At 44.6% G+C, this 15,148-nt stretch overlaps 1 protein-coding gene across 2 annotated transcripts in view; it reads left to right on the plus strand.

Annotated features, from left to right (window-relative positions):
* The first annotated feature begins 2,843 nt into the window (after nt 1-2,843).
* The window catches only part of INPP5A (inositol polyphosphate-5-phosphatase A), a 227,309-nt gene continuing 215,004 nt past the window's right edge, over nt 2,844-15,148 (plus strand). For both annotated transcript variants that reach the window (XM_087702660.1, XM_087702661.1), the window contains exon 1: nt 2,844-2,963. In XM_087702660.1, the coding sequence (XP_087558786.1) occupies nt 2,889-2,963 (75 nt within the window). In that variant the 5' untranslated portion in view covers nt 2,844-2,888. The remainder of the gene's footprint in view (nt 2,964-15,148) is intronic.

A 15,148-nucleotide genomic window follows, 5' to 3' on the forward strand; every position in this document is an offset into this window, starting at 1 on the left:
AATATGAACCGATTGAGGATTTTGTGTCGCACCACTCATCATTTGTGGAGTGATAGAATCTTTTATCTATAAATCAGATACAGAATTTTATCTGCAAAAGCAAATAAGAATCTAATCGGATTCTGTACACCGTACTCAATTTGCATCTGTTTTGCATAGGTGATAAGACCTCAGTAGTTTTTTAAAAATAGAATTATAGATGCTAATGAAATCTTGTATGTATTTTAAACACAGATTTCTCTTAGGAGTCTAGTTTTCAGGCAGTCTGAAATTTATGAATATGTTAAGGGGATTATTTGCTGGTTATTGTTTTTTTTTCTCAAAGACTATATTTTCTTAGGATAGTTGAAACTTAATTAAGTTTGAGTCTTAAGTATCAATTGATACAGTCCTTTGATTAATAAATGATACACTGAAACCATTAATTATCAGTAGTTGTGAGCTTTACTGAAGAGCATTGCAAAGTTCAAAGTACTTGGCCAAAGTTCACAGAATGGACCACAGGTTTAGGTGTAATTTCTGGTATGGCATGTAGAGCTTCCATAGAAAAATGGAAGATAGGCTTTGAGTTCACAACCATCATTTCCATCTTCACTTGGTTCCAACTGTGCACAACACAGTACGCAACAGAAAGTGTGCATCCAACTTTCCTTGGGGTCAGGATTTGGAAGCTTATTATTATTATTATTATTATTTTGTACAGGCACATATTAAAAGAGCATTGGGGGCACAGTGGTTAGAGTGCAGGCTACTTCTGCTGACTGCCGGCTGCCAGCAGTTCAATTCTGACCTTCCATTCGTCCAAAGTCAGTAAAATGAGGACCCAGATTGTTGGGGGCAATGGGCCAACTCTGTAAACCGCTTAGAGTGCTATTGCTGTTGCTACACCGTTAATCAACCCCTCTGTCCCCAAGATCTTTGCAATGATGTCTTATTTGCCCACCAGCAACAGAAAAGGCCATTTTTCTACCCTGAAGAGTTAGCAGATTCTACCGTTACAAGGAACCAGCATAAACGTTGAGGCCGTCTCTTGACCTTAACAGCAGAGCAGCATCTCGCAGGCTGAAGGAGATGGCCATTCGCTAAGCTGACCCTGAGAGAAGACATATAGAATAGAACAGCAGGGTTGGAAGGGACCCTGGAGGTCTTCTAGTCCAACCCCCTGCTTAGGCAGGAAACTCTACACCACTTCAGACAAATGGATATTCAACATCTTCTTAAAGACTTCCAGTGTTGGGGCATTCACAACTTCTGGAGGCAATTTCTGTTCCACTGGTTAATTATTCTGTCAGGAAATTTCTCCTGAGTTCTAAGGTGCTTCTCTCCTTGATTAGCTTCCACCCATTGCTTCTTGTCCTGCCCTCAGGTGCCTTGGAGAATAGCTTGACTGCCTCTTCTTTGGGGCAACCCCTGAGATATTGGAAGGCTGCTGTCCTGTCTCCCCTGGTCCTTCTTTTCATTAAACTAGACATGCCCAGTATGTCCTGCAACCGTCCTTCCATATGTTTGAGCCTCCAGTCATCCCTCATCCTCTTTCCTGCTCTTCTCTGCGCTCTCTCCAGAGTCTCATATTGTCCCAGGAGACCGGAAGTTAATTTATAGCACTTTCTATGAAAAGACGCGGTCGTAAATAGCCATTCACAGCGATTCAGAGCCCGTCGCAAATGCCGGTTTCACGTCCTCGCTCGTTTGGCAACTGGCAGAGTCCCGGGGGAAGCGCGCGACCCAGGACAGGCTTTGGAAAAAGAAAAAAAAGGGGCTGTATTTTTCCGCCTTCCAAACTGCTTGTGCGCCCCCCCCCCTCCCTCCCCAATCACCACATCTCCCAGCACCCCCCACCCCACCCCTTCCCAGGCACGTAGCGCGGCCGTCGTCTCCCTCGGGCCCCTTTTCCCTCAGAAGCCGGGCTGGGAGGCTGGGAGGCTGGGAGGCTGGCCCGGTGGAGTTCCGCGCCCCCCCCCCACCCTTCCCGCCCAGCGGGCACTTTCTGAGCGGTGGGGGGGGGGGGCGGGCGGCGGCGTTGCCCTTTTAAGACGGAGCGCGTCGGGCCCGTGACGTCAGGGGAGAGCAGCGATCTAGTGGCGGCGGCGCTCGCCCCTCTCCCTGCTATTCCAGGCAGATGCGGGGAAGCCGGGGAGGAGGAGGAGGAGGCGGAGGCGGAGGAGGCGGCTGGCTCTCCTGCCGAAGGGATCGTTGGCTCGGGGCCGTTCGGGCCGCTCCGCTCCGCAACCGGGGACGCTGGAAGCCGCCTCTGGAGCAGCGCCCCCCCCCCGTTCCCCGCGGCTGAGAGTCTTCGCTGAGCCCGTCCAGCCCCCCCTCCCCGGCCCCCCCTCCCTGCCATGCTCCGGGACCCGAGGGCTCCGCTGGGGGAGGAGGCGGCGGCGGCGGCGGCAGGAGGAACTTCCCCAGGAGGAACCTAATGGCTGCGAAGGTGGAAATCTAAGCGCGGAGCCCCATCCTGCCCCGGGAGGAAGAAGCCGCGCAGAGCGGAGGCTGCGAGGCAACCATGAGCCCGGGGGCTCCGCACTGATGGTCTTTGCGCCGCTGCCCCCGGTGGGAGACTCCGGAGCTCCTTCCCTCCTTCGGGGCGACCGCAGAGACCCGTGAGCGGGAGGCGCCCGGAGGAGAGAGGCAAAGGGGCTGCGGAGGGGAGGGGGAAGAAGAAAAACTGGACTGAACTTCCCTTGAACTCCCGGTTGCGCTTCTCCCTTCGCCCCTCCCGGACCCTCCTTCGCCCAGGGAGACGTTGGGCTGCCCTTCTCTTTATTGTCCTCGTTGCAGTTTTCTTCGCGATCGCCTCTTTCACACACAGACACACACAAAGACACACAAAGACCCACACACACACCCGTCGTACGCGCCCCCAGAACTACTCTGGGGCCGGTATCATGGCGATGAAAGCGGCCGCCGCAAACACCGGGGTCCTGCTGGTGACGGCCAACGTCGGGTCCTTGTTCGACGATGTAAGTAATTGGGGGGGGGTGTCGGAGGGGGGCTCCGTGGCTTTTCTCTGCTCGTAACGAAGGCAAATGGGGGGGGGTCTCGCAGCTCAGCCGGCGGCGGCGGCGGCAGCAGCGGGGCGCTCGGAGGGGTCGGCGGCGGGGGGTCCTGCCCTGCTTCCCGGGGAAGAGAGAACCGGGCGGCCTGGGGTGGCCATCTGAGGTTGGGGAGGAAGATCCGGGCGAGGCTTGCCAAGGGAGCGATCCCCGGTCCGCATCCCTGCCGGAGCGGCCGGCGATCATGACCGCAGCAGCAGCAGCAGCCGCCGCCGCAGCCGCCGACTTCCTTGGTGGCTCAGAGGAGGCGGAGGAGGAGGAGGTCGGTCGGTCGGCCGGTGCGCGCCTGAGTGGGTTCCCCCCCGGTCCTAGCGCCCCCCGCGCTCCCTCTCTCGCCCGGGGCAGGAAGGCGCGCGGGGAGCCCAGCCCAGCCCCTCACCCCCCCCTTCACGGCGCTGGGATCCCGGGCTGGGCTGTTGGGCTCTGCGCTCCGCGGCCCTCCGTCCCGGGGATGGTGGCCAGAGAGAGAGAGACGCCTCTGGCGTCAGGACGGGGATTCCCTCTGGGCCGCCCAGCCCCGGGAGCGCCCTCCGCCTGCTCGCCCCTCCGCCTCCCTGGGCGGGACGCCCTGGACACGGGCTGACCAGAGGCCGCCTCCAGCCCGTCCCTCCAGCCCCGGCTCTCTGGGGCGGCCCCGCGGCTTCTCCCCCCCAACGCCCACCTTCCCCAGTTGGATTCTCCTCCGCCACCCAGACAGCCAGGGGTTTGGACTGGATTTGGCCTGTTTATTATTATTACTATTTCTATAAGAATATCCGGGAGAGAGGAGGGCCCCACGCGCTCGTAGGGCAGTCCTTGACTTACGATAGTTTATTTAGCGACAAACTACCAGGATACACAGGGGGGGGGAAATGACCCCCCTGGCCATTGTCCCCACTTAAAACTATGGCAGGATCCCTGTCATGGGATCAAATTCCGGACCTTTGGATGCTTGACCCATAGAGCGCCCGGGGGGGGGGGGGTCATGTAAAATCACCTTCTGCAACAAGCCTTTGACAAGCAAAGTCCATTAATGGGGAATCTCAATTCACTTAACAACTGCATCCCTAACTTAACTGCACTGACTCACTTAACGGTGGCAAGCGGTCATAAAATGGAGCAAAAACTCGCTTAACAATTGTCTTGCTCAGCAACAGATACTTTGGGCTTGTCTGGTCATAAGTCAAGGACTCCCTGCATAAAGTATGAAGAGCCTTTTTGTGCTTTGCATCTCACCTTCGGGTTGGATCTGGTTCCCACAATCACATCTCGTATCACAAGGGGAAGCCCCCTTCCCCTTCCGGTCCTATCGATAAGTTCTTGGAGGGAGAAAACCTTAGTGAATCTCCTCAATGAATCTCCTCGCTAGGAGAAAAAAGAAGTTGCATTTTAAGGATTAGACCGGAGGTGGCCCACCTGCAATCATCATGTGTACACTGTGAATCAGTTCTGTGTAAATAAATAGGCACTGGGGCCAGCCGTGAAACAGCCTCCTGTTGTGTTGTTAAGAGAGCATAGATTTTTGCATTCCTGGTTATGCAAAGAGAGAGGGGGGGGGATTGTGAACATAACCTGCACCTTTAAAAATACTGATTTTGCCCTTTAAAGGGATGAATCTTTCTAGGCCCGTTGTGTCATATTGTCTTGAAAATGTTTTCTGGTAATAAAATTTGGCCTATCTTAAATAGGTCAGCTTTTGTTTGAAAGAAGACTACACTGATTTCTTTTAAAAATGCAAATGTGAAAAAAAGTTTTCCAGTTTCAGGATAGAAATAGTGTCATTCTGAGCACTTCGATTTGAAAAAACAAGAAGGCAGAAAATCACTTTGGCTACTTATTTAGAGTGTTGATAGCTACACCTAAAGGGTATTGGTGGAAGTTTTATTGTGTGCCTGTGTATACATGGGCAGAAGGCAGGGCTGGATTATACTAAGAAATATAGGATATATTGATCCACCCCTGTTTCAATTTGGGGACAGACACAAAGATCTCCCTAAATCCACAAAGACTCCGTCTATTTTACTATAGATCAGGACTTTTCAGTTCTGTGGTGCCTTGAATCCCTAAAATAGTAAATGAATTTATGTGTGCCACCTATGAATACAGGTAGTTCTCGACTTACAACAGTTCATTTAAGTGACTGTTCAGTTACAACAGACCTGAAAAAAGTGACTTATGACCATTTTTCACACATGACCATTGGAGCATCCCCTTGGTCGTCACACGGACGCTTGAGAGCTGACTCATATCTATGACGGTTGCAGTGTCCCGGGCTCATGTGGTCACCTTTTGCAACCTTCAATGTCAGTGGGGAAGCCAGATTCACTTAACAACTCTGTTACTAATTTAACAACTGCAGTGGTCCACTTAACAACTGTGGCAAAAAAGGTCATAACATGGGGCAAAACTCACTTAACAAATGTCTCACTTAACAACAGAAATCTTGGCCTCAGTAGTGGTTGTAAGTCAAGGACTACCTCTACTATATTCAGGTGAAACCAAAAACTTGTATTATCTGCTCAGTTAATTTAAAGGCTGTTTCTGACAGCATTGGGCCTTTTGCATTGGGCAATTCTGCATGGAAACCATCAAGCCTGCCCAGGCAAGACGGGGATTCTGTCAGAATTTGCTCCAGGCATGGGCTGAATCACTGCCTGATTGTTTATATGTGGTCAAAGAAACAGCTTCTGTCCACAGTCCGAATTTCCAAGTTCTCTCAAACCCATTGCTACCCATTTCGCTGGCTACTTGCTCCTGTGGCAAGTTTCTCTTCTTCCTCTGCATTGGCACAGCGGCAAGGAGCGGCCTCAACGGCCCACGGCATTTCTGCTCTTGCTGGTATCAACAGAGTTGGGGGTGGGGATGGGGGGATCAGAGTTATTCAATTGCTTCCCATCTCTGCTGCCGCTATAGTACGAACCAGAGGCCTGACTGACTTCGGCTGTGGTTATCCAAGGCCAAAGAAATTTGCCTGTGATTTGCAAATCAGATTGCAAGGAAGATCTGTGCTACATTCAGCCCGTGAGATTAGAATTCCATGAGACTTTGCCATAGCAAAGTCCCTTCTTTCAAAATGCTCTCTTTTATCTCACACAATTTAAATACACTCTTACACCTTTATTGTAGTATTGAATTCTGAGAAGTGTTAAGAAAAAGAATACACGTGTGTGACTTTCATTAGTTCAGGAAAAGCTATAAATCGTTTTTTAAAATATTCCAGTAAACGTTTGTGGAGATAAGAGGAACATGGGAGAACCGTTGCAAGTTGGATCAAGAGCCCTTGTCCTATTTCCAACAGAGTGTAGGAAACGACCAGAATGGGGCAACAACATTCTGCATAGTGAGCAGCAATACAAGGGTTCAGGTAGTCAAGACACCTCGGGGAATAGAGTTTTTGTGGAATAGAATTTATTTTAAAAATTCTATCTGGAGACTTTCTACCACTTGTAAAACAGACCGCACAATTCTAGGGAAACCAGAGAAGTGTGAGATTAATCATTGAGCGTGTTTGAGATACGTACAACTGGAGTGTGGCTGAATTTAGAAATGAAACATTTTCTTCTTCTTCTTCCCAGTTTAGGGAATATTGGATTGAGAAGAACTGTAGCCACAGTTCTAGTGACGGGGCCTAAATTTCATGTAAGGCTTATCGGTGGCCAGTTCCTGCAGTAGTAAGCCTGTTTTCACCTCACAAACTGCCAGGCAAGGGATTCTAAATAAATAGTGCATGTTTGAGAGTGAAGTAGTCTTGACAACAACAAAAGTGAAATATGACTGGCTGCCTGCATTTTTAAAGTGGGGCCTGCAAATAGACTAAAGTTCCGTGGCCCAAGAACGTACCGTTCCCAAAACTATGATTTCTGGATTGTTCTACCCGATACGAATGCTGCTAACTACACATTCCCTTCTGGTTATTATACCTAAGAGCTGTTCCTCAGTGGTCCTCTAATAGCTGCAGAGATTTTTGCACCAAAAGCTACTTTCACTGAATGTGTGATTTATTAATTGCTCAGGAATGGGAATAATCACAAGTAAGTTCCTGAGTAGATGTGCATAGAATATATGTCATTATGCATATTTATTCAATGAGCTTTATTTCTTCTTCACTGGGATTTATTTCTTCTTGAAACATATGTTGTATAAAATATATTTAATGGGGAGCAGGGGAGAAGACCTATTTTTTTAGCTTGTTGCTGGCAGAATAGGGCTGGAGACTGAGAAGTAAAAAAATTAGAATCTGTACAATAATTAAAAGTGTTGTCTATAAAAAAATATATGAGTAATTGCAACATGGTGAACAATGAGGTTTGACATTTATAAATTAAACTAGCAGATAAATTTCCTTGCTTATTATTTCTTATTATTTTAGTTGTTGAAACAAAGTTAAGCCCTTGGGCTTAAAAACTAAATGCTTCGATGGGTGTGAGTAAACTAATATTTACATTTGCAAATTGACCTCCCCTCCTCCCCCACCCTCATTAGTTTAGGTTTACATTAACTTGAATCTGATTTTTGGAGTCAAATCAGTTGTTGAATTGCAAATAATCAATTTTAGGTTCTTTTGATTTATCCTCATGGTAGATGTAAGGAAGCAAAATAATGATGAAAATAGAATGGTTACCCACTTGATGGTGGTAGGATATTTGCATTTATGTATTTCCCCCCCCCCCCCAATATTCTTTACTGTTTGTTTGGGCTCTTGCCTCAGATCTTTAATTCTATACTTTCTTTTTGTTTTCTTTCACTTTCCCTCACTCCCATTGCCACCTTATTTTCTTCTCCTTGTATTCGTGTGTTTCTCTACGCCAGAGCTCTTTGTGTAAAGGTAATATATGCAGATAGTTGTAAATTCAATTTTACACATGGGACACCATATGGGGCAATTAATTTTAATTAGCATGTATTAGTTCAACTCCATTTATTCATTTCTTGCTAGCCTTCTATTAGAATTATGGGTTCTGGCAGGTGTATTTTTTAAATTATCAATTAATTAAATTTATACAACCCCACCCCCCCCCATATCTAGCCAGTGTAGCCAGTGAAACCTTGAGTAAAAACATCACTCCAACACAAATAAAAGTTGTCCCACAAGAAAATCTCAGATCATGCAGAATTATTTCTTATACACTCACGAGGGAGCGTTTTCTTAGACAGCAATCTGGCCTCAGTGCCTGGAAGAGAAACCATCTTCAAAAATGCCAGCAAGTGGCTTGCTCTCCATATATCATGGAGCAGGGAGGTGATTATTCCATTTGTCTGGCAGCATTACCCACGTGCAAACTTCACTGATTTGGTTTGAGATACGTTGGGCTGATTTTTTCCTTCGGAAAGATACTATTGATTGCCCTCCTCCCATGAGGAGCAAGGCTTGAATGGCATTTGGCATCATAGTCCAGTGGAGAACCAAGTGTTTCATACATTCCTTTTGGGGAGAAATTGCCTTAAACTGAGTATAGGTTGCCTTTCAGTGAGTATGTTAAATATTTGGTTAGGGGTTTGCTTTTCCATTGTTCTTGAAATCCTAGTATTAAGTTGTTTGAAAGATACAGAGTTCTTATGAGTGTTTATTAGCTCCTCATGTGTATTAGAGATTTTACTGAATGACGATTGTACAACAATTAATGAGTTTTAGTCTTTATAAATGGCTTTTCTTTTCCTTTGCCTTTAATTTGCAAAATTCTTTCTTTCTTTCCTTGAAAATAATTTTGGAAGAGGAAAAGTTGTTGGTTGCTAGCCGGTTTGCTACTGCTTTACTCATGCTTGCACGTTCTCGTTCACAACGCTTCTGCGCATGGACAGAAGCATCAGGGTGGATGGGTGGAGCCTCCCGCCGCCGTTACTACCAGTTCAGCCGAACTGGGCTGAACCAGGAGCAACTCACTCTGAAGAGGAATGATGGAGTGGGTGATAATATACTTTTAAGGCTAAGAAATTTATAAGAACAAAACCTCTGGGTTTTCTGATACAATGGACTCTAATCCATCCATGTTTATAGTAAAATAAAGTTCTCATCTTTGAAGATGTCACAAGTCACTGCAAAGAACTGAAATATCCATCTCTTTAGAAATGCCTGAATTCTAGGAAAAAATTTGGGGTTTGTTTTAGGATTTTCTTTGGTGAATCAGTCCTGGGAAGAGATTAGTTTGTTCCTGTTTAAAAAAAAATAATTAAATCCTCCTGGATCTGAAAGTTGTGTTTATAGGTTTCCAAACAACTTTCCCATCTATAGGCATTACTGGACTCTTCCTTGGTGCGGATGTTAAGAGGCTTGGTCCTGGACAGTCCCCCGAATGGCAACTTTATTCAGTCCAAGTTTAAAACAGCAGTAGGGAAAGGCTTTAGAGTAAGTGGGGCAAAAACATTTGCAGGCTTTTTAAAATTGTAGGCAGGATGGGAGGATTTTAAGAGGCAAAATGAGTGCCGTCATCTTTTTAGACGCTTAAGACATCTACTTTACTCAGAGTAGGCCCTGATCCTGCCTTGTTTCGAAGTACGGCTCTCGTATGCTACACAGAACCTGATGTGGTAACATTCAAACAGTGCTCACCTCTGCTTTAACGTTTCTTCTTTTTGTCTTTTGCCTTCTGCTTTTGTGGTTTTCTCATGTTAAGTGGGAAAAGAAACTAGACAAATATTTAGAAATACCAGTTATACAAATATTTTGTTTATATGCAGTCTCTCTTACTGAAACATCTATTCTGAGAGAAAGCTGCAAGGTTTTAGCAGTTGAAAAATAGATTTGTATCGTGAAAACAGCATTTGGAATATTTCAGTAATAAACTGTGCCGTAAAACTGCTGTTGCTTATTGTTTTGATCCATTGCTCAAAAAGTGATAATAATTCAGATTTCCTTTATATTTAAAGATATATCCTAGAGAAATAAGATTGTGAGGTTAGACTAAAAATTAGATTATAAAAAAGGCTGAATCACATTTATCATGGGCACAACACGATACATACAAAAAGCCACATAATTACCTCTGGAAATATAGAAATTGGACAAGTTGATTAAGAGAATTTTCAGTGACCTAACTAAGAAATGTCAAATCACAAAAGAAGAGGAAAAGAAGATGAAAAGTAGTGGACCCAGAAGCTGGACATCCTGGACCAAGCTACATCGAAAAATGCTACGGAATTACTGGAATTGCACTTAGCATTCAGACAAATTAGCCACTGATATACATATAGAAATAAACAACATTTACACACCAGTTAAAAGAACAATAAAACTAAAAAGGAAACAAAAGATTCAAAAAAACCCCATCCTCTCCAGCAGTCAGTGGCCAAATAAGCAGAGGGATTAACACCAGATAAATTATCAAGCCGAAAACAATACCCCAACCAAGGAACAAATCCTCCCCCACCCACCCCCCCCAACGGCAGGGCAAGATACCACATAAAAACAGAGCAAACCCCACATTCACCAGCACTGAAGTTACCTAGTTGGGTAATGAAACATCTGTGCAAGCCGACAACCAGGCTCCCAAGAGCACCGAGGACTCCACAAGTATTTTGAAATTGCTAATAAATGCGCTGTTCTTTCCTCCCCACCATCCATCTTTTTCAGTTCCTTCTAAAGGGATTTGGAGACACAGGTCGTCTTTATTTTATCACACCAGCGGATATAGGGGGGAAATCGAATGGCAACGATCAAAGGTTTAGAGGTTTAGAGCTAAATTTTATGTTGTCTTGTAGCTATTTTTACTCTTTGCTCCAACTATACTTAGAGCGATGTTGTTTAGTTCTTTGGAACAGGCGGAGGGGGGGGGGAGGAGGGAGAGTTGCTGTTTGTTTAGTGTTGAAACTTCCAGCCGTGGGACGCCTTTCTCTGCTGCTTATCGCTTACGCATTTAACCAGTTCTGCCTTGAAGGATCTTGTCCTGTGTGGAATGAAAGGCATTTCGCGTTTCTTCTCATAGGCCTGAGAGGTAGATTCAAACGATCCATCGTGAATGACTCCAGATTATCAATTAAATTTTTAAACATTTAAAACTCAGTTTTCCCATTTCAGTTTGATATCACAATATTCCAACTTATCATTTGATACGGGATTTCAATTTCCACACATAACCTATGGTAATATTACATAAAGTGAAAGCTTTGGGGTGGTGGGAATCCTTTCAAAGTTGTTTTCTCATGATTGATTTGGAGTTTGCCAATAGATCATTGTAGCAGGTTCATTGTTTTTTTGTTGAATGCTAAGCATGTTCCCCTCTTCCTATTGGGTGTCCAAGCTACCAAAATGTTAAATTTAGCCATAGTGGAAATGAAAGACCTTCACTGGTAACCTCCAATGGACTCCAGATAAAATAAAAAAGATGGTTATGGGTAATTTCTCTAACTTATTTCTGTTTGATCTGTGAATGATTGTTGTTACTTGCTTTTTACTAACAGTAAAAACAACAACAACAACCATCAAGACAATAAACCAAGAACTAAAGGAAATGAAAATAGAGAAATTGCTTGGGAGAGTGTGTGTGTGTGTGTGTGTGTCTGTCTGTATGTTTGTGTGTTTTATATTCAAAATTACAAAGGAAAATACGTCAGGAATAAATACTAATGTAAATACGAAAAGAAGAAACATTCTAATGTGTTTGCATGCACATAATTACAGTACACTTTTAAGCATAATGAAAAATACATTTTCAATATATTCAGTATTTTGGCCCAGAGTAGTATTTATGCCTTGTCATGGTTGGTATGCTACATATAGTAGTGTACGTTTTAGGAGTAGCGGTTACCCCCCCATATGCCCTTTTGCAAGGAAGAAAATAAGGTGGAATTAAGTCATTTTTCCAGGCAGCACATCCACGTGTCACAATGGGGAGAAGGACCTAAACTAAATACTTTCCAGTATTCTCTTCCCACGTGTTGTTCCTCGTGCTCCGCCCTTCACTTAATGGACAGGCCTACCGTAGATAGCAATATACTCATCCTAAGATTAAAGGAATCTCAGTTTATAGACTAGCATTTCAGGAGGTTCTAGCTATTTTCTTTCAAGTTTGGTTTGGCCATATATTGTAATTTCCCTTAAGGGAAATGCAGCTGCTGATGTTTAACAGACCTCTAAGATCCGTCATCCCTTGTTTTGGGTCTGCCTGATGGAAAATCTTGTTATCAGTCTAGTCAGTCTGGCGTTCGTGACATTAATTGGTGTGAGGAACATTTGGGAGCATTTTAAGATTTATTTTAAATGTGGGCAGACAGAAAGCAGTGTTGCTTTTGCATTTAGCTGAGAGTGCGCTATCATGGCATTTTAAGAGTAATTATGTAACTTACAAATGCAGGATTTTTCTGGATTATTCTCCGTGGAAGTATGTGCAGTATTATATGCAGTATTAAACAGTAATATTTATCTTACATTTTTTACTCCTAAGAAAATTGAGGAGATTCTCACTAAGGAAACAATACATGACTGAACTGTTTGACTGAATTCTTTGGGTCTGCAGTTGATTGACAGGGTCATCATTTTTTCACAGTTCTGTGACTGCGGCAGAAATGTGTTACACGGGCATTATCAGGTATAAATGGGACGGTTTCTATAGCACGCTCTCTTCCTTCTGGCCTCTTCCTTCTGGAAACGGTGCCACTGAATGAATTTGTGCTCACAGATGGAAAATGCGCAATCTAGTCATAAACAAATACAGAGAAATTGACCGTGTGGTTTTGTCCAACATATTTAGGATCAGTGGCGAATTTGAGTGGATGGGCAGCCATATTAAATTGGCCGGTTCTTTTGAAGATGAGACCGGCAAGTTTAATCTTTTTGGGTATTATTGCAAATATCAGATTCCTTGAAACCACATTCACTCAATTATTTAGAAAACATATATGACTACCTATCTTATGCATGATATTCTGGGTGACTTACAATTCATGTAGTGGTTAAGGCATCAGGCTAGAAACCGGGAGACTGCGAGTTCTAGTCCTGGAAGCTGGTTGGGTGAGCTTGGGCCAATTTCTCTCTCTCAGTCCAAATTACCAACAATTGGGTGGTTGTAGTGGAGAAAGTAGAAAGGTGGAGGAAAGAACGTTACTGTAAGTTCACCATCTTGAGTTATTTATAAAAACAATAAAGGTGGGGGGAAATAAATTCAAGATACTGTATAATATATCCCATCACAGTACCATAACATCCGATCAGTCCCGTATTCTATTTGGTTGACTCACTTCCATCCTAGCTCAATTTGTGCTTGAAGAGCCAGATCTTCAGACTGTAGGCTACAAGATTGTGGGGCCCTGAATCTCAGGGGGATTCTGCCCCGAAGGGTCTGGGCGGCCACAGAGAAGGCACCTCCCTCAGGTCCCACTAGACGGCAACGTTTAAGGGAAGGGACCTGGAGACTGGCCCCATCTATCCGACATTTCCCCCCGATGCGATGAGTAGGTTGAGAAGCCATGAGGAAATCAATGTCTTCTTCCGACTGGAATGCTTGGCAGCAAGCTTTCAACTGATACTTTTTGCTTCCCTCTCATTGACTTAGATAGAGCAGCAAAGAGCTGAGTGAAGCTTTGAATTTTATTTATCCTACTTCAAATATAGCTAACTACGTTTAACCCCCATTCTGATTTGCTTGAAGTTAACTAAATTAAAACTAAACCAAACACCCTGAGCAGAAGCTGCTTTCTTTCAACAAATTAATTATTATGGCTAGCCAATAACAATATACTAGGGATATGCTGTATAATAGCGTACAGTTAACTTGGGGGCATGATAATCAGTGGTTAAAGACGCTGAATTTGTCAGTTGGAAAGCTGATGGCCTGGGTTCGAGACCCGAGTGCCACACAGTAGGGTGAGCGTCCATTACTTACCCCAGTTTCTGCCCATCTAGCAGTTCGAAATCATACAATGATAAATGGGCACCACTTCGGTGGGAAAATAACAGTGTTTCATGTGCCGCAGCGTATATTCACACTGGCCAAATGACCACCGAAATGTCTTCAGACGACGCCGGCCCCCTTAGCTAAGAAACGGAAATGAGCATCACCTCTGGAGTCGGAAATGACCGGACTGGTGAGGGGAAACCCTAACCTTTATCTCCTGTATTGTTAAACAGATGTTATATGTGTTATATATGTTGCTAAACAGATGTTATATGTAATAATAAATAACAACGCTACAGGTAATATTCACAAGCAACACATGCACACTAATTCGACATACACACTAATGTTATTTATTGTGGTAATAAGTTAATCATAAAAGATGTTAAAGTCAACTGGGGCTAATCAAAACATCTAAGCTCTTTCCTGTGTGCGTGGGAAGCAGGCTGACTGCAGTTCATTCTTATCGTTGAAATATTGGAATTAGTTTTCCATTCCCTCTTGCTTTCACATTTCCCTCTACCTTCCGTAGGTCTCGCCCTTCTCAGCAGCTTCCATTCCACATCCCTAGAGTGTGATGTCCATTGCCCTTCTTGTGACCTGAAAACACAGCCTGCCGCATTACCAAAATAGGACATCCCCTTTGACCATTGCAGAGGCCTCTGGAGTGATGCGGTCCATTCCAGCCAATTTCACTAAGTACCGTATTTTTCAGAGTATAAGACACACTTTTTCCCCTCCAACAAGAGGCTGAAAATCTGGGTGTGCCTTATACACTGAATACAGCATTTTTTTGCCTCCTGAAACCCCTGCCCCATCACCAAAATGGCCGTGCATAGCTTGTAGGATGCTTTCAGAGAGCTCCTGGGGTCTGGGGAGGGCAGAAATGAGCAAAAAACAGGCTCTTTTTTGCTCAAATCTGCCCCCTAGCCCCCAGGAGCACTCTCTAAGCTTCCTAATGCCCTTTTTTTTGACAAAAATGCCCCCTCCCCACCCCCCAGGAACACTACAAGCCTCCTAAGGGCTATTCATGCTCTTTTTTGAAAAAAAGGCCCTATTTTTGCAAAAAAATGGGCCTTTTTTGGGAGGTTGCAGAGTGCAAAAACTTTTTTTTTAATTTGCCTCTTAAAACCTTGGTGTGTCTTATACTCAGGTGCGCCTTATACTCTGAAAAATACGGTACCTCCCTTTTCACTGCTTTAGGGAAGCCTCCATAGTACTTTGTTAATCAATAGGATGGAATATGACTCCTTTCCTTTGCCCAGGTTTGGGTGGGGCTGTTATGTT

Source organism: Thamnophis sirtalis, unplaced genomic scaffold (genome assembly GCF_051295495.1).
Source record: "Thamnophis sirtalis isolate CommonGarterSnake01/CBP01778 unplaced genomic scaffold, rThaSir2_p1.2 scaffold_15, whole genome shotgun sequence".
NCBI lineage: Eukaryota > Metazoa > Chordata > Lepidosauria > Squamata > Natricidae > Thamnophis > Thamnophis sirtalis.